General features: G+C 42.9%; 7 protein-coding genes across 7 annotated transcripts; 2 read left to right on the forward strand and 5 right to left on the reverse strand.

Annotated features, from left to right (window-relative positions):
• Positions 1–100: 100 nt before the first annotated feature.
• Positions 101–916, reverse strand: EAE98_004114 (uncharacterized protein; the record flags this gene model as incomplete). Its single annotated transcript, XM_038951734.1, has 2 exons — positions 101–468; positions 517–916. 2 exons carry the CDS (start codon positions 914–916, stop codon positions 101–103), a joined length of 768 nt encoding a protein of 255 aa, XP_038812207.1.
• Positions 917–1,600: 684 nt separating this feature from the next.
• EAE98_004115 (uncharacterized protein) lies at positions 1,601–2,566 on the reverse strand (the record flags this gene model as incomplete). Its single annotated transcript, XM_038951735.1, has 2 exons — positions 1,601–1,809; positions 1,867–2,566. The coding sequence occupies 2 exons, from the start codon at positions 2,564–2,566 to the stop codon at positions 1,601–1,603; spliced, it is 909 nt and encodes a 302-aa protein (XP_038812208.1).
• A 412-nt stretch (positions 2,567–2,978) lies between these two features.
• On the reverse strand, positions 2,979–4,701 carry EAE98_004116 (uncharacterized protein; the record flags this gene model as incomplete). Its single annotated transcript, XM_038951736.1, has 2 exons — positions 2,979–3,970; positions 4,341–4,701. The coding sequence occupies 2 exons, from the start codon at positions 4,699–4,701 to the stop codon at positions 2,979–2,981; spliced, it is 1,353 nt and encodes a 450-aa protein (XP_038812209.1).
• A 964-nt stretch (positions 4,702–5,665) lies between these two features.
• EAE98_004117 (uncharacterized protein) lies at positions 5,666–7,777 on the reverse strand (the record flags this gene model as incomplete). The annotated part of the gene is made up of 1 exon (XM_038951737.1): positions 5,666–7,777. The coding sequence occupies one exon, from the start codon at positions 7,775–7,777 to the stop codon at positions 5,666–5,668; it is 2,112 nt and encodes a 703-aa protein (XP_038812210.1).
• Positions 7,778–8,487: 710 nt separating this feature from the next.
• On the forward strand, positions 8,488–9,605 carry EAE98_004118 (uncharacterized protein; the record flags this gene model as incomplete). Its single annotated transcript, XM_038951738.1, has 2 exons — positions 8,488–8,575; positions 8,680–9,605. 2 exons carry the CDS (start codon positions 8,488–8,490, stop codon positions 9,603–9,605), a joined length of 1,014 nt encoding a protein of 337 aa, XP_038812211.1.
• A 1,787-nt stretch (positions 9,606–11,392) lies between these two features.
• On the forward strand, positions 11,393–13,583 carry EAE98_004119 (uncharacterized protein; the record flags this gene model as incomplete). Its single annotated transcript, XM_038951739.1, has 2 exons — positions 11,393–12,758; positions 12,905–13,583. The coding sequence occupies exons 1-2, from the start codon at positions 12,214–12,216 to the stop codon at positions 13,581–13,583; spliced, it is 1,224 nt and encodes a 407-aa protein (XP_038812212.1). The 5' UTR covers positions 11,393–12,213.
• A 1,533-nt stretch (positions 13,584–15,116) lies between these two features.
• Positions 15,117–16,346, reverse strand: EAE98_004120 (uncharacterized protein; the record flags this gene model as incomplete). The annotated part of the gene is made up of 2 exons (XM_038951740.1): positions 15,117–15,646; positions 15,695–16,346. The coding sequence occupies 2 exons, from the start codon at positions 16,344–16,346 to the stop codon at positions 15,117–15,119; spliced, it is 1,182 nt and encodes a 393-aa protein (XP_038812213.1).
• Positions 16,347–17,089: the final 743 nt, after the last annotated feature.

Consider the following 17,089-nt stretch of genomic DNA (forward strand, 5'->3'; position numbering starts at 1 on the left):
CTCGAGGTCTTGTCTTTTAAATGTCGCCAATTCCCTCAAGGTCCTCTCCCAGTATAAAAATCGAATGTTCCTCGGTCACAGAAGTACTCATATGCTCAATTCAACACCCTTGTATAGTCTTCTGTTTCCTGTACACACTATCGCAATCATATCTGGCCCTCTTGGCCGCCGGTTCCTCAATATTTTGCATGTCCTCGGATGCATCAGATGAGTCGGAACCATCATGATCTTCGTAGTCATTCAATGAGTCTTCGGGGGTGGTTTCGAACATGTTTCTGGGCTCTTTGACTTCTGCCAACACTTCGTGTCTCGTGTTCTTGCAACCCCAATCGCTTCCAAATTGTGAACAGCAAGACCAAATCCAACGATCCTCGAAGTCCGGGTGATCAATAAGAGACTCAATTGCTCCGTCTCTCTTCAGATCATGATCTGCCCATATGATATCGTCAGGATCCGTTGTCCTTTGACCTGGGATTGTTAGCAAGATAGGCATGGGACGAGAAATTTGGAATGTACCTGGATGCCATAGACAGTCGTTGGACGGATTGTTGTCGATGCAGAAGTAATTATAACAGTTATTGCATTTGAACATTGTAGGGTTGTCCGGATGTTTTCTCTTGTTGGCTTTGACTAAGTCATGAATTTCGTACTTGGACTTGATCGGCACGTCTTCAACTTCGATTTCAACATCCTTTTCTCTTTCCTTGTAGTTATCGCAGTCCCTGAAGTTAGTAAGTCTAGGCTTGCCGTCATGAAAGCCATCGACTTCGAAGAATATCTTCTCCGGCTTGACGAAAAGCTTTCCATGACGATGCTTCAAAGAAAAGCCTTTGCTGTCACAGACCAACTTGAGAAGATTGCGGAGCCCTGGAGCATCCATCTTCTCAAGTTCTTCGCATAATCTTGAGTCAATCATGTTTTACGCGCTGGGATGCAACCTTTGAAGACGAACAGTATAAAAGCTGTGGATCCTAGAGCTGTGGCTACCTAGGTAGGTGTAAAGAAAGTCGTTGTTGAGAAGGAAAGCAGATACATTTGAAAGTAGGTCGAGACACAGATCTACTCGCTAATCTCAGTAGATACGGTCTCTTCCATCACAAAAATGAAGTGGTGATAGCTAAGAGGTGAATTCCGATGATGCCTCTTGGAATTCCTATGGAACAATTCGTCCAAGGCATGGAAAAGATGTAAGGAGATTCCAGACCACATAATGATCTTATGGTGAATAAGAGCAAACTCCTCACTCTCTGCAAAAAGATTTGTTCGAGAATGTCTGGAATTAATACAAATCATATCTTTACACAGTTTAAGACAGTTAAAGAAAGCCTATGCAGCTGCTTGTGGTTTGATTGCTGAGATGGTTGCAAGACACAAAGTAAATCTGTCTCCCTCACATCAAATAAACAGCAAATGCAAAAAAGATTTGTCAGATTGAAAGCAATGAATGATATGAAGAGCTGGTATTATCAATCTATGTAAATATCCCTCATCGTGTCTTCTTTAAACGTTCATCCTCAAGCATTTAAGAGAATTATCTGCGTTTGGAAGATCAAGACTAGGTATAAACCGCCATCATGGTTATCGCTACGACCATAACAAACTAATAAGCCTCAGTTTTAGTTCTCTTGCTGTTTCTTTCCTCCAATGCTTTATGTCTTGTAAATATACACGCTTCCGCATCTGAATAACGATCACAACAACTCCAGAGGAAACGATCAGCATACTCCGGATCATCTAAACTCTTCCACGGCTCTCCATGATTCGGCCAATGATAATCCTCCGCATAATTCGCATCTAATTCTCTGATGCCTAGAATGAGTGTCAATGACCAAACGTAACACGAAGATAGAACACTTCAATACATACCTGGATGGAAGGAACAATAGCCCTTTTGGTTTTCCTCGATATTGAAGTCGGAACCACAGTTCTCGCACTCAAATATCTTCAGATTTCTCTTCTTTGAAGCTACCAAAACTCGCAAATGCTTTTCCTTTTCAGCGTACATCTTTTCTAAGTAGTCCTTCTTTGATGAAAGCAGTTCCTTGATCTCGCTTTTGCGCAAAGCTGGCACATCGTTGTCATCATCAGAGTCCCATGAGTCAATCTCCGATTCCTCTTCACTGTATCCTTCCTTGCCTTCAAATGCTTCCTCGTCGTCTTTGTTTGTCTGTTGATCCGCCGATTTTACTAATCCAGCTTCTTCATCTATCTTTTGCTCTACCATTTGTTGATTTGTTTCCATATCCTCGAGTTCAGACAAATTCGCGATGTCAACGAATGCAACTTCTCCATTGTCTCCTTCTTCCTTAGCAAGCTCGTCGTTGTCGTTGTAATTTCCAACCCCACCATTCTTGTTTCGCTCGCCCTCACCATCGCTATCGTCACTTTGAGTAAGGTCAATGAAACCATTTGAGATAACGATGTTGCGGACTTCGACCTCGATTTTACCCATCGCATCATCAATAGTAAACTTACCACACTCACATAGCTTGTTGAGAAGTTCTCGAAGTCTTGGTGCGTTCATTCCGTCGAAGGCATTCTTGAGTCTCGGGTTACCCATTGTCATTGTCGTTGTATTGACGAAGTTGTATCGGTGTTGTTTTTCGCGTTGTCAATGTAGTAGATCGCTGGGATGCGCTTGAGTAGTCATTTCGAAACAACAACGCACCTTGCAGTCACTGAATTCACTATTTGCTTAGATAATCTCAGGCAATTTTAAATCTATGCAACTTCATTTTTCGTAAGAGATATTGTTTGGCCTGTATTCATTGTTTTATCGGATCTCTAATCGATTATATGCTTTTCTATTGATTGGCTGCCCATGCAACCTCCTTGCCCCCCCCCCCCCCCCCCCCCCCCCCCGGGTGTACAAAAACAATACTAGGTACCAAATGGTTGATCTCGATTCCACTATCATATCAATAGTCGCTATAATAACAGGTATACTACCACGGTACTTTTCCAATTAGCTGATTCGTCTAAACCCACAGTCTGGGCCTCTTTCTATGAATTGGGGACTCAGGCTCATCAGGGTCTTCGTCAGGTTCTTCGTCGGGTTCTTCGTTGGGTGTTTCAACTTCCACTCCATGATCAATTGCTTCCTCTTCTTCTGGATATTCATCTGATGAATCCTGTTCTCCGCTCTCACTGGAGCTCTCATCTTGCGGCTTGACTCGGTCAATAATATCCAGAGTAATTGTTCTCCCGTCTATCATAAGTTGCTCGCCTTCAATGAATGAGAAATAGACAGGTTGAGCATTACACAAAACTATAAGGGTTTTTCTAAGTTCATCAGGAGTCATTTTCTCCAATAAATCGCAAGTTGCGGCTTCGTGTGTGAGGACAACTCGAGTGCCAACTATCAAGATTACCGCGATTATACGCCGCAAAGTCAAATCGTCCTTTTCATTGATATATTCCTCATCAGCGGGCACATCCAGCTTGTAGACTCCTCCGCATGCCATGTGGATAGCCCTCCGAAGTTGTGGAGCTCTCATTTTTTCGAGTGCGAACCAGATCCTTCGTCTCCAGACGGCATCCTCGTCTTTTTTGCGACCTTCGAGCACCTCTTCAAACAGCGATTCATCTTCGTCCTCGTCTCCAACTTCATTATAATCTGAGTCACCCTCCTCCCATAGTTTGACTTGGGAGATTACTCTCTGACCTTCCAAACGAAGATCGCAACGAATCTTGGCTCCACGAGTACTTTGGTCGATACAAGATTTATAATACAAATCCCGAACAAACTTTCGAATTTCCTCGACATCCATAGCAGTGTATGCCGTGACCATCTTTCGCGGATTATTATGGGATAGCTTTGATGGGTCAATATTGATCACGAAGATAGGCTCATTTTTTTCATTGTAAATAGGGCATCCGTAGCCTTCGTCCATGACAATTTGAGCCATAATTGTTCGAAGAAAATCTTCATCCAACTTTAGAAGAAAATCGGTGAGATGTGCTCCCAAGTCTGCCTCAGTGAAAAATCTTGGATACTTTTTCCGTTCCATATCTTCCCCAATCTGAAAATTTTGAGTCTCGATTAAGATGTATTCATTCAGTATTACTCTTATTTTGGTGGCATCGCTTTCGATTTGTTTCTGGTTATCAGAAAAAGAATGGTATTGGTTAAATGTTTCATTTTGTCAGGACACGCCTGTAAACAATCAAAGCTTTCTGCTTCGTGTTCGCTCTTGCATTTGTCATGGGTAGCGATGACCCTGAGAATGACGTGTGACCAGACACCTGGAGCCACAAGTAGCTACGTGTGATTGACTACCCCAGTGGTCGGAAGGAACCTCCGTCGGTTCACAAGTTCCTTCCTCTGCGAAGATTCGTACGAATCTGCACAAAGAATATTCCAGCATCACCGGTCAACCATTGACTGCACCATTCCTCACAAAACTCATCAAGAACAATGCGAAGTTCATAAGCCCGCTCACGGGAAACGTGTTTGTAGACTCCCAGTTTGCTGCACCACATGATTTTTGGTACAAACTTGATAAATTCTACATTTGGCTCTTCGGCACGGATTGTAAATTTGTAAAAGTCGTTACGATGAATGTCCTTGGGTCTTTCGTGAGACTCTGGTGCGTCCAACCTCTCGAAATATTTGTTGAGTCTTGTATCGATGGCTTTTCTGAGTCCAGAATAGTCGAGATCTCTAACAGATACGTTGGTAGGTGCGTCGGAGTCGGACATCTTTTGCTGCGGTTTTTGTTGATTTAAATCTTGGTTGTATTGAAGTATAAATGATGTCGAATTGATTTCAATTAAATTGCTATGAAGCTCAATCGATTTGAATTTGGACCGGAACCGATTAATAAAAGGATGGGGATGTACTGAAATAGTAATTTACTGTAGTGAGATCATGTTTCACCATAACTAAATCACGTGTAGTGTATTTATTAGTATTCACTAGTACTGTACAGTAGCTAGGAAGATAGTGCCTCTACCTAACTTTAGTGCTCGACATCTGGCCTTTCCCAATGGAGAAATTCTTGATTCAGCGTGTCGTGAGTAAACCTTCTTATCTTCCCAACCAATACCGGAGGTGGGAGAAGTTTTTAGTGAATTTGGGAAGAGAGCATCAGGAATCAGAATGGGACATTCCCGAGTCGAAGACAAGTCTATCAGATCTGGGCTATCAAGATCATCACATCATGACACACCAAATTAGCGCGAATTACTTGTAGAGGTACTTTGCTCAGTGCTCATGAAGTTTTGATGTCATTACTTGCACTTCTCATTCCCATCTTCGTATTTTTGCTTCCCTCCATTCCATTGGTCGAGCAACGGAGCCAAGAATCTATTCCCATTCAAAAACTTGGCTCAGCTCCGAAAAGTTTGGATCCCCGATTTTCGTAACTCCTGAATTTTACTGCAGAAAGATTGCGAGTGCAAGATTGTGAAAGCACGAGCACTGGAAACCATGAGGGGTAGAGAATGGAGAAGGGACTTCATCAGATGAAGTGAATACGGAAGTATCCACAACTTTATATCATTAAGCTACAGAATTTGGCTACATTTTCTTGTTTTCTATTGTGCGGTACATGAACATGCTACCTTAAAGTAAGTCAGGTAAGTCCTTTGAATTTGACACTGCAACTGGAAGATATATTGCATTCTGTCGGCAAATTCCAAGGCCTATAGTTTCGCGCATCCTTCAAGACTTATTCCAATTTTGCAGTGCAAATCTGGCGTTTCTTCTTGCTCGCCTCATTCCGCCTTGAGCTACATATCTTATCATCCACCTTCTGAGTCTCGTGCTAAGTCGTCCCGACTTTTCCGCCGTCCAAGGATCAAGTCCAAGTTTCTCACGCCATTTGTTATCGATTGCCCTCGGGTTATGCAATACCTCAGATGCGAATGAAGATAATGGGCCCCGACAGACCTTCAGATCTAATAACTCTTTTGCCATAGGCCAAGTCAGCAAAGAAAGATCTTTTTCTTGGTAGGCGGAACATTGTGCCCAAGAGATCGTCAAGTTAAGCGCGTCGCGGACGTCAAATTGCAAGTCGAACCATGGGCCAATAGTAGCACTAGAGGCCACACATCCTCCCACAACTATAGCTTGCCCGATTATTGAATGACGGCTCGACTTGTGTTCTCGTAATACTAGGTAGCGAGGCATTTGGTATTTGATCTTAGTTGGCTCATTGCGGTCAAAATTTGCGTACGCTTGAGTCACGAGCAGGTCTCCTCGCTGTGTAGCTTTGGGTAGCAGCGCTACCAGGCCGCCTTCATTGTCCATAATTTTGACATAATCTTCCGGGATCTCCCCTTCGAAATCAGATAAGATCAGTTTTGGCCGGCGACCGCTTTTATTATGATGAAACATGCACCCCAATTCCCCTTCTATGTGCTTCTTATGAAACTTATAATTTGGTCGAACATCGAGCTTCCAATTGTTGTCCGTACCTTTTAAAATTCTACAAGAAAACCATTCTACGTCTTCTGCATTTGAATTGATAGGTTCATCAAGGTTGATGTCTCTTTCTGCGTGCTGATGTATATCAACGCTCTCTGGAGCTTTTTGTGCGAGGGATAGCTTCATACTCTGCGCGAGTGAGTAAGCAAGTGGTAATGCTGCTCGATAGCAACTTTCTTCTGAGCAATGTCCCTCCGAGCATTTCGATTGTTCGATTATTCTAGTCATTCCCAGAACTGCTAGTTCAAAAATATCTGCGGTGTAGTCTGGCGCAATAGGCAACACATCTTGCCAATCAACCATTGAGAGAACTCCATATATCTTGTCGCGGGGATCTTGGCATTGCAAGTCTCGTGTCAACTCTAATAGAGGGAGCAAAAGAAAATGCCGATCTGCTTTGCTCGCCCCATATGCCAAGTATCGATAACAAGGATCTGCACAGTAACCCCAACAAGAATTTGAAGCAGGATCGCAGCCGCTGTCCTGCCAGGCTACTATGGAAGCTCGTGTCATCTTTTGTCGATGCATTGTCAAGAAAGCAATGATGATCAAAAGATTATACGAGTAAAGTGGCCCAGTGTTCACTATCAGACTGTGTAGCTTGTGATGAAGTGTGTAAAGCTCGCCAATGGGACGATGATCACTTCCACAACAAACAATCACAGTTCCAGCAATGGAAACTTCCTGCAAGATCCATACTCGCTTGAAGTAGGGTCTCTCCATGAAGGTGAAGAATGCTCTGCGAAGCCTTCTCTTTCTGACGTCTTGGGTCTTGATGGCCCATATCAGAGATTCAATTGTATGTTTTATGACAGTAAGCCCAGAGGCTCCATCGATATGGCCAATTCCTGGCTTAAAGACCTTGGCTTTGCAGAAAAATCTCATCACTAGCTCGCTGTCATCACCATGGGAACCTAAACAAGCCAAGACACAGGAAGCGTTTCGATATATGTGCCCCATCATCTTCACTTGATCACCTTTCTCATCGATGTTGTATTGGTCGATACATATGGAATCCATCCAAACATATCGGACGCCAAACCATTTTGCTTGTCGCAACGCGTAATCCGCATTCTTATTTATTGTTAGACTTCTCCCGTCAATATTTATAGTTGTGATGAATTCTGGACTGCCCCACACGTAGGATATGGCATGGTATGGTGGTGTGTGGTCAACATGCCACGTGCTAACGTTACAACGTAATTCGGTCGTCGTATCTTCCCTGTCGACATTGTCAAGTTCTAATAATCGTATGAATGTTTTGGGATTCGACAAAGATTCATGGTGGAATTCGGATATAGAATTTGCCTGTGAATTTCTCGGCAAGAAACCGATTGTGCCTTCCATTCCTGAGGGTGCATCACTACTGCCCTCTACAGGAACTTGCACATGTTGTTCTCACATCACGATGTGGTACGAAAAGAAGCTGTGAAATACCCTAACGCGGTAGAAATACTGAGGTTTTTTATCTATGACTGCACGAACTTTTATAGCCCCCATGCAGAGATAAAAGGTACCCACTCAGTTACCGGGCTAGACGCATCCTCCAGCGACGATCAGTCGGAAGCTTATCTGGATCGATTTGATCATTTTGTACGCCTCTAGCACAGATCTGAATTCCTTTCCCCTAAAAGCTTCTCTTCAATACACGCAACCGAACCCCTTAAATCTGTTGGTACAAAGCAGTAAGTATTTTCCTTGTGTTACCAAGTTGCCTAATTACCCACAACACCCAAAAATTATGGATCAATCAACATCCATTATTCCGCGAATGAAAAGCCTCACATAAAAATAAGCAGGACACCTATATAGGATTAGCGCGGTTGGATTGCGGCCGTAAACCTTGCCTCAACCCCTCCTTCTCAAAGTACAGGCCCCAGGGAGCAATTTTATTTCCAAAGAAAGGAAGCACAGAATTGGTGACCTTCGTAATTGCGGATTCGTCGAAATTTTTCTGAAATACGTTATCTATCCAAAGAGGAGACACATTGACGTGAAAACGGATTATATATATACATCTCGAGTATCGCCCACAAACACGTCAAGATATTGCAATCATGGCCTCCTCTCCTACCTTCCCAGATATGACGATGTCGAACAAAGATAAAGAGAATGGAGGACTTACGCTTGCTATTATTGGTTGTGGTAAGTATCTCTCCTATTCTGCTCATCTATTTGTACTCTTGTGAGAGGTTGCACAGAGCACAGCTCATCAGCCCCTTGACAAGTCACCTGACATGCTTCCTTAGGAACAATGGGCACTTCAATTCTCACTGGTATTCTCAACGCAAAGTCCAAAGGCGCTGCTACAGATTCAAATATAAACACATTTATCGCCACAGTCAACACAATGGCTTCCGTAATACGATTGCGCAAACAATTCCATTCGAGCGAATCACGTGTTCATATCCTTGTTGGGAATGACGGGGTACTTCAAGCTATGCAAAAGGCGGATATTGTTCTACTAGCGTGTAAGCCATATACAATCGAGGGAGTACTCTCAATGCAAGGAGTTAAAGAGGCATTGGGAGGAAAACTGGTGATTAGTGTAGCAGTAGGAACACCGGTGGAAAAAATGACGGCTGCGATCGGAATCTCAGAATCTTCCATTGGAAAAGGCAAAGGAAAAGAAATTGCCATCGTCCGCGCAATGCCGAGTCTAGCAGCCAGTTTCGGGGAATCAAATACCGTAGTGGAAATATCTCCTTCGATGGTTCTTTCGCAACAAAATAAATCTATTGTTCGCTACATTTTTAGATGTATAGGATCGATAGTGGAGGTGGGTCCTGGGCAATATGATGCGGCCAGTGTCATGGCGGCAACGAGCATGGCGTTTTTAACAGTGGCGCTCGACGGGATACTAGATGGGGGCGTGAAGGAGGGGATTAAGAGGAGTGAGGGAAGGGATATCTTGGTGAGGAGTTTGAAGGGCTTGGTAGGACTGTTGGAGGGTAAGGGAGAAGAGAGCAGTGGGGATGATGGAAAAAGAGATGGGAAAGCGAATGGCTGGCAAAAAGAGAAGTCGAAAGGAATGACGGGCGATGAGATTAGAGAACAGTTCAGTAGTCCGAGAGGAACGACGATTGAGGGGCTGGTGGGACTGGAGGAGGACAGAGTGAGGTATGCATATTGTAGGAGTGTGATGAGAGCGACGAAGCGAAGTTTGGAAATGTAGATTTATTATTTTTTGGCGTTTCAGATTTATGCATATACATTAGTGTTTTCGAACAAGTGTTTCAATCTTTCACTTTGTTCTTTCCAAATTCCATTTGGCCTGTGCTCCGGCTCTTACTCTTTCCCAGAGCAGCGTAACTAAAGCGTTAGCTCCTAAAAGTCTGACGAAGTAGAAAATCAAGGAACAAAACTGGAAAGGGTACAGAACAATCAGCTTCGAGTCATGGAGAAGGTACCTGAGGTCGAGCTTCAAGCTCGTGATGTGCATGGGAAGGAGGTATCAACTACAGCGGACATGATTCGATACGTACCTTAGATACTATTCTTCATTGCAAGCTACCCGGAGACGGTTTTACTATCCAAGGGGAAACATGGTGAGCAACACCCAGTCATGTGCTCGCCGTTATTTCAAGAAATCTATTCTAGTATTGCAGAACAGCAACGCACACTTGCTGTACAGGATCGAGCCACGAATGCCCCCAATCTTTAATTAAGAAGGGTTAGAAGCCTAGTATGTGTTGAGAGTAACGATACTGAGGAGCTGTCTTCCTTCAACGGATATGTCGGAACGAATTTGAGAATGCCATGGATTTAAGATTACACCACTCCTTTGGTACACCAATACGAGATTCTGAGAAGACCGCTAGATTCAAAAGGAGGAGCAACCCACACCATTTTGCGTAAAATACCTTGACATTTCATAAGCGTACTCTCTAATACAACTTGTGAGCAGCTAGCGCAGCTTTCCTGTTAAACGCCGGTAGCATTTTCCCTCGATATTGCCATCACGTTAAACCTGGGGTTACATGGCCCACTTCAACGTCGATTTAACCTTAAAGATCTGGCTTGAGACAAAAATTAACTTAATAAGATTGCGCCCAGCTATGTGGTGGCGCTTTTGCTAATGTTAAACTTACCTCGTCGTTTACTCCTGCTGCCAAAGATATCGGTGAGAGATATATTTGATAAGATAAGTGTTGAGTGTGATTGGTCGAAGAGAAGTCTTCATAGCTGCTTTAATGATTCTATAGGTAAGCTCGTACGCTGCTATCGCTACTTTAAAACGGCCAGCCAGATGACAAATCAGCACATCCACCATCGCGCGTACCGATGAAATTTCGAGATGAAAAAATCAACCTCAATCAATATTGACGCTCTCATACCCTTTCAAAACGAATCAACATACCGACAGAGGAGTCATTTATACGAAAACTACGAATTATCTAGGCCAGAATCCTCTCACAGAAAATTGAAATTATACATGTATCTAAACGCAACGACTGTTCATCTGAATTGAGAACTTGAAACTGTTCAGCCGCTTTCTTCAAGCTACTGGTCAATGCTATGAAACGAAAGAAGACATATTAAACTCCTTTCGGGAAATTGAGCAAGCCCTTAAGTCAAAAAATGCCACAATTCTGTACAAATTCGTTTCGTGGCATAGATCTGACAAGGTTAGGCGTTTTTCTTCTACCCTTCCACTTGGTACCAATGCTGGAAACGCGAAATACTGTGATCAAAATCCATTCAGCTGCTTTACTAGCCAAATGCAGAAAAGTGGGATGAACACATTAACCAATCAGTATAAAGAACGGTTATAGAATAAGGGGCTAGGCTCTTTCACCTACAACTCACCAATCGGAGGAAGTGTGCTCTTGTAAGCACCAACGATCGGTTCGACACTTGGATGAGCTCATCTAAAGTCTTCGCGCTGGCCAAGCCATAGAAAGTGATGGTAACCGATATTGACCTGCTATAGGACTATGTCAATTATTGATTTTTGGGTCTCGATATTATCATACCGCAAACATTATTGGGACTTTCAGATCGTCTGCAGACCATTTACCTAAAGACAGGTTAGCAATGCTCCAGAATTGCGATTTTCTTGTCTTCCAACCCCTCTCGAGATTTACTTTGAGATTTTCCTATGAGCTCATCCAATGTAAATGAAAGGATCCATCTATGAACACACGTTCTCACGTCATCCAATTATATGAAGATGAGACACCAAAACTCTGGAGCAAGGCTCAACTGCTTTACAAATGATCTTCACCAGTGTGGGATCACCTTGTAGCTACTTTGTAGTGGGTCGTTTAAACCCCTGACTTGTTGGAATAAAATCCCCGAAGAGATCCAATTTTAGGACCACAAACGCTCGAGCCACATAGCCCACCATTCAACCTCGAAAGAATCGTAGCCTTCCTGTCAATAAGATCGAGAAACCAATTTCCCGACCGATTCTCAGCAATGCCATAGAATTCTGGGCCTTGGCTTACTTGGGAGCTCCGGCGGCCATCATGGGCTTGAATATAAAGTCTGCCGATTCCCGCTCCTCGGCTTGCCATACTGGTCTACAGGAACGTCCGATCCTATTGCTCCTTCATCTCTTTCACAAATTAGTAGCGTGACTTTATTGGCTTCAGACTTGGCACGAGGCATATTGAAGAAATCAGGAAGTCATTTACACCAAACTTTATATTATCACGCGGCCATTCACAGAAAAGGAAAGTAGTGTGAATCATCGAATTTTAATTGATTCATAAAGTCCTGAAACCTGCTTAAGAACAACGCACGAAACCTCTTCCACAGACAAAGTACTACCAGACAACATGCATATCTCTCTGCGTCATATTTTGGCTTCGCTGTCCGTAGCAGCCCTCACTTCTTCGGTTGTCGAAGCTATCCCAACAAAGATCCAGCGATATTCCGAGTCGTCTTTGTTAGCGAAGCGCGCAACGGCTGGAGAAAGCTTGACCCGAGCGGACTTTCAAAACTACGCCTCATCAGCTATCAATGCTCTCCAGAAAACATACTGGAACGCCCCCTCCGGACTATGGGGCTCCTATGACAAGAGCGGAAAGTTCTCCCCACAGTGGTGGCCTTCCGCCAATGTCCTCACAATGATGGCGAACTACTATGGAAAATACCCAACCACGGCTACATGGATGCCAGATGTTTTTGCGACAATCTTGACGCATGCCCCAGCGTATGCGAAAGGATTTCTTAATGATTACTATGATGATGAACTTTGGTGGGTATTGGCTTGGATTCAAGTTTATGATGCGACTGGAAATGTTACCTATCTTAATACCGCGGCTGAAATCTATGAAGATTCCAAGAGTGTTTATGGCAATACTCCTTGTGGTGGCTTATGGTATGTTTATTTCCATTCACTCTCAGTCAAATGACTACCCATTTCCCCTTACACAAATTACGACATAATCTCTTTGCAACTCGTCATGTGGCCCCATTCGCAAACAGTGTTACAAAAGTTGAACAAACATACTAACAATCAATCAGGTGGGACAAGAACCACGCCGGTGTCAACAGTGTAGAAAATGAGCTCTACCTCACCGCCTCCGCCAAACTCGCCAACCGCCTCCCCGCGAGAAAGAACTCTCAAGGTCAAGGTTACTACTTTTCCCAAGCTCTGATTGCTTACGACTTCCTTATCACCAACATCACTACCTCCATGAACCCCTCTACTCATCTCTTCAACGACGGCATCTCCATGACCACATGCAAAAACAACGGAAAAATCGTGTTCACTTACAATCAAGGGATTATCCTATCCGGTCTGACCGAACTCACCTGGAGCACAAGAAGTCATTCTTACACTGCCCTCGCGGTTCAAATTGCCAACTCAGTCATCGCCAACATGACTACCTCTGAGGGAATCCTGCAGGAAAAAGCCTGCGAGCCTAATTCCTGTAATGGAGACGAACAACAATTCAAAGGTGTCTTTACACGCAATCTCTCATTCATGGTTAACAGAGCTACCGGCATGGACGCAGATGTTCTCGCCAAGTATCGAGCTTTCCTAGCGCTCAATGCAGAGAGTATTATTCGCAAGGATACTAGTAGTGATAACATGCTCGGATTGGTTTGGAGTGGCGCCACCAAACCGGTGTATAGTGTGCAGACTGATGGAAGCGCACTGGATACGCTTGTAGGAGCTGCTATCACGGCTTTGAATTAGGGATGGGATGGGATGGGATGAAGATGATGACTCGTGATGTGGATCGAAGGACAGGTTATGAAGATATGATAGAGAGGAAGTAATGATGTACCCATTCCTCAAACGCCTTTTATTACTGGAGCAATTCCCCATCGGAAACTTGCGCATTTATTGCTGTGGAAGCAGGCAAAGCGTGGATTTTTTTCTCTTTTCCTTGGCGGGGGCACAACAGATACCACTTTGCATTTGTATTATTTATTTATCTCACTTGGCGTTTGGGGTGCGGGCTGGAAAATACATCATCACGAGCGTTTTAGGGAGTTTCTTTGGGATGGAGTTCAATTGAATGAAGTATGATGATGATAATTCAGTCTGAGACTGATTTATAATCACATCTTCGGGTTTGAATATTTACAGACAGGAGTGTGGAAGGTTCCACGCTGTATAGTACATAGGTAGATAGCGTTCGCACATAGGTACATACAATATAGCATGGTTTAACGCCTTACACATTTCATATGTAAGATCTTACACACACGATCTAAATCCATCCCATCTATCATATCCATCACATTCGAAAATCTAGACCCCAAAGACCTCAAACCCCCCCCCCAAAAATCCACAACCAATGAATCGGAAATCGGAAATCGGAAATCATCTATCTATCCACATGTTTGAGATAAGAAAATGAAAGAAAATGCAAGAAAATGCATAACATTGAGATGAACCACAAACGAAGAACCATGTAGCGATCTCTCGCTTGGTGGGGGGCAGGATGCGTAGATGGAGGGAGGTTCCTTGTACATTGGTATATCATGTAAAGCTATGGTTCCACAGTGTGGGTTTGGTTTATGTGAAACGATTCCCTATTACATATATTATATTTTTTGATGGGTTTGGGTTGTTTGGATTATAGGGGTGTGTTTTTGTTTGGGGAGTGGAGGTTGTTGAAGTGTTAAGGTGGATGGATGGGTTGCTGTTGGTGCTAATTAATGAGATGGAGATGGGGATTGGAATTGGAATGTCACGGACTGGTTAGAAAAGGGTAACGAATGGCTAAAGATGCATGAGAATAGAAAGCAAGGTCGAATGGAATCATTTGTTTGGGGGTGAAGTAAGCTGATATGGCGATATTATGGAGTGGAAAGTACAGCTCATAGAAAAACCTCGATCATGTACAAATCATCGCAAAACATTTTGAATTTGAAGTGTATGAATATCATTGATGTACCAGAAACTACTTTAAGCCTCATGATTCTATCATGCCCTCGATTCGATTCCCATCGTGCCCTTGTATGCTCTAACCGCGATATGTGTTTTCTAGCACTCAATGATTCATATGGAATCATTCCTTCGCGGTGCTCCAAATCGAATGCCCTACCACATATGTTTCGAAAGTCGTAGAAACCATCAATAACAAACTAGGAGCGAGCCAACTAGCCATCCAGCCAACCACTCAGAGCGTGAGAGGAGTAACAAAGCCGGTGTTTTGACTATTGGTCGGGGACATGAAATGCAAAGCGAGACAAGTAAAATAAAATACAAAGCAACGGATCATTTAGATGATTTCATCGGGCACAGCTCCAATATTTCCTTGCTATGTATATCCAGAGCCCCTCCTGGTAGCGCTTCACTGGGACAGTCAAAGTTGCCAACCTCTTTGACCGCGTGATCCATAAATTTCTGAAATCTCTCTCCGTCAGTTCCTCCTTCATTCCAATGAACATCGCAATTGCGTATTTCATTTTTGAATCGAATCAGGAGTCGCTGCTTAAATTGATCCGTAAAGCGACAGCGGCCAATGCATAGGTTTGCTACGGGTTTATGGGCAACGAAGCTCAAATTCAGAGCGCGAACCACTGTTTTATACAATTGGAATGGAGTCGAATCGTAACTTTCTTTTCTCGGTAGAGGCCACAGATTGCGCTCGCTCAGACATTTGCTCATGAGCCCGTACATTGCCAATGGGCATAGCTCTTTGCATGGGCTGTCCATATTGGGGTCCAAGAGGCATTTCATGATATTTGCCGTAAATCTTAACATCAGGTTGTAAATCATATCTTTGCGCAAGCGAATGATTGCATCTATTGGTTATTAATGCAACGAAAAGTAATCCGCGACATAGAGCTCACCCGTGATTTCCAGAGGTAATGGACTCCTTTCCAGACCCAACGGGTAGCGTTTAGTTTTGAGGGTGCGATTTTCGCGGTATAATGACGGATCAAGCAGCATACATCCCCCATCTTTGCCAACGGATAGTCGCAGTGCCAGCATTTTCATCATGTGGTAGAGTTCTTCTTTTCTCCCAAAGTAATAGGCAATCCACAACCATCCTTCTCGGTGTGGTAGATACGCCTCATTTGCCTCATCTTTCAACCAACCCTGAATCCATGGTTTAACCAGACTTCTACAGTCGTACTGATCGCAGATAACGGCAACATTGTATAGAACTTCGTACGGTAATTGCGAGGGAATCTTAGAGAATTTCAGATGCGCAATCTGCAGAAGAATTAACAAAGCTTCTGGATTGTCTTCTGTGAAATCCAACTCGATGTCGGGAAATGGCTCTTCGGGAACTGCGCGGGCTTTCTTCGAATTTGGCTCTTCTTCATTTCCAAGTGAGGATAGAAGAGGGAATGGAGGAAACACGAACTTCTTCCAAACTGGGCTGGCGAAGCAAAGCGCATGAGAGGACAATTTGAAAGTGATTATTCGTTCATCATGTTTGGCTTTGGCTCGCACGTCGCCGTCCTCGAAAACGAAAGGATGCTCCTGATTTTCCATTTTGTTGCACTGGAATTTTCAGTGATTTTGTAGTCGCAGTCGTGGTTGTAATTGCGGTTATAATTGTGATGCGATTGTTATTGTATCAACGAGCACTTGAAGTTTTCGTGCTTTTAACTACCGTATAGGGAATGGGGGTCATATATGGTGGTTGTACTACCCCTGTAATATAGAATCTGTTGTACAACGAATGTAATTATTGAAATGGATATGTAATGGATGCGAATTCGAAGCTATCATGACCTCCTAATTTAGAATAGTATATTTTGGTTGAAGCTAATAATAAGTTGAAATTCGAAATAATTGAAGAATAAAAATGATTGCAGGGATTAAATCGATTGCTTTAGTTTTAAGGTTGAATCTAGTTATATTTAATAGCTTTAAATTAATTGACAAAAATATTATACTTTCTTTTTTTCTTTTAATTAATTACTATACAATATTGATAGGGGCAATATATAAAAGTTATACCAAACTAATAGCACTTACTCAATATCGTTTTAGAACTTCAGAATCAATATAATTCATTTTTTTGAATTCAGAATAATTCGATTTAACTAAAATTCATTTTAATAGCGTTATACAAAATATAGGAGGGGTATAATAATTGGTATACAGTTGATAATTAATTGAATTCTTTATAAAATAGGTGTATTCTGAATAGTTTCAATTCTATATATTAATTAATATTTAAAATTTCAAGAATTATATCCATTCCACATCTATAGAATTTATTATATTTA

The sequence above is a fragment of the Botrytis deweyae genome (assembly GCF_014898535.1).
Source record: "Botrytis deweyae strain B1 chromosome Unknown BDEW_007, whole genome shotgun sequence".
Classification (NCBI taxonomy): domain Eukaryota; kingdom Fungi; phylum Ascomycota; class Leotiomycetes; order Helotiales; family Sclerotiniaceae; genus Botrytis; species Botrytis deweyae.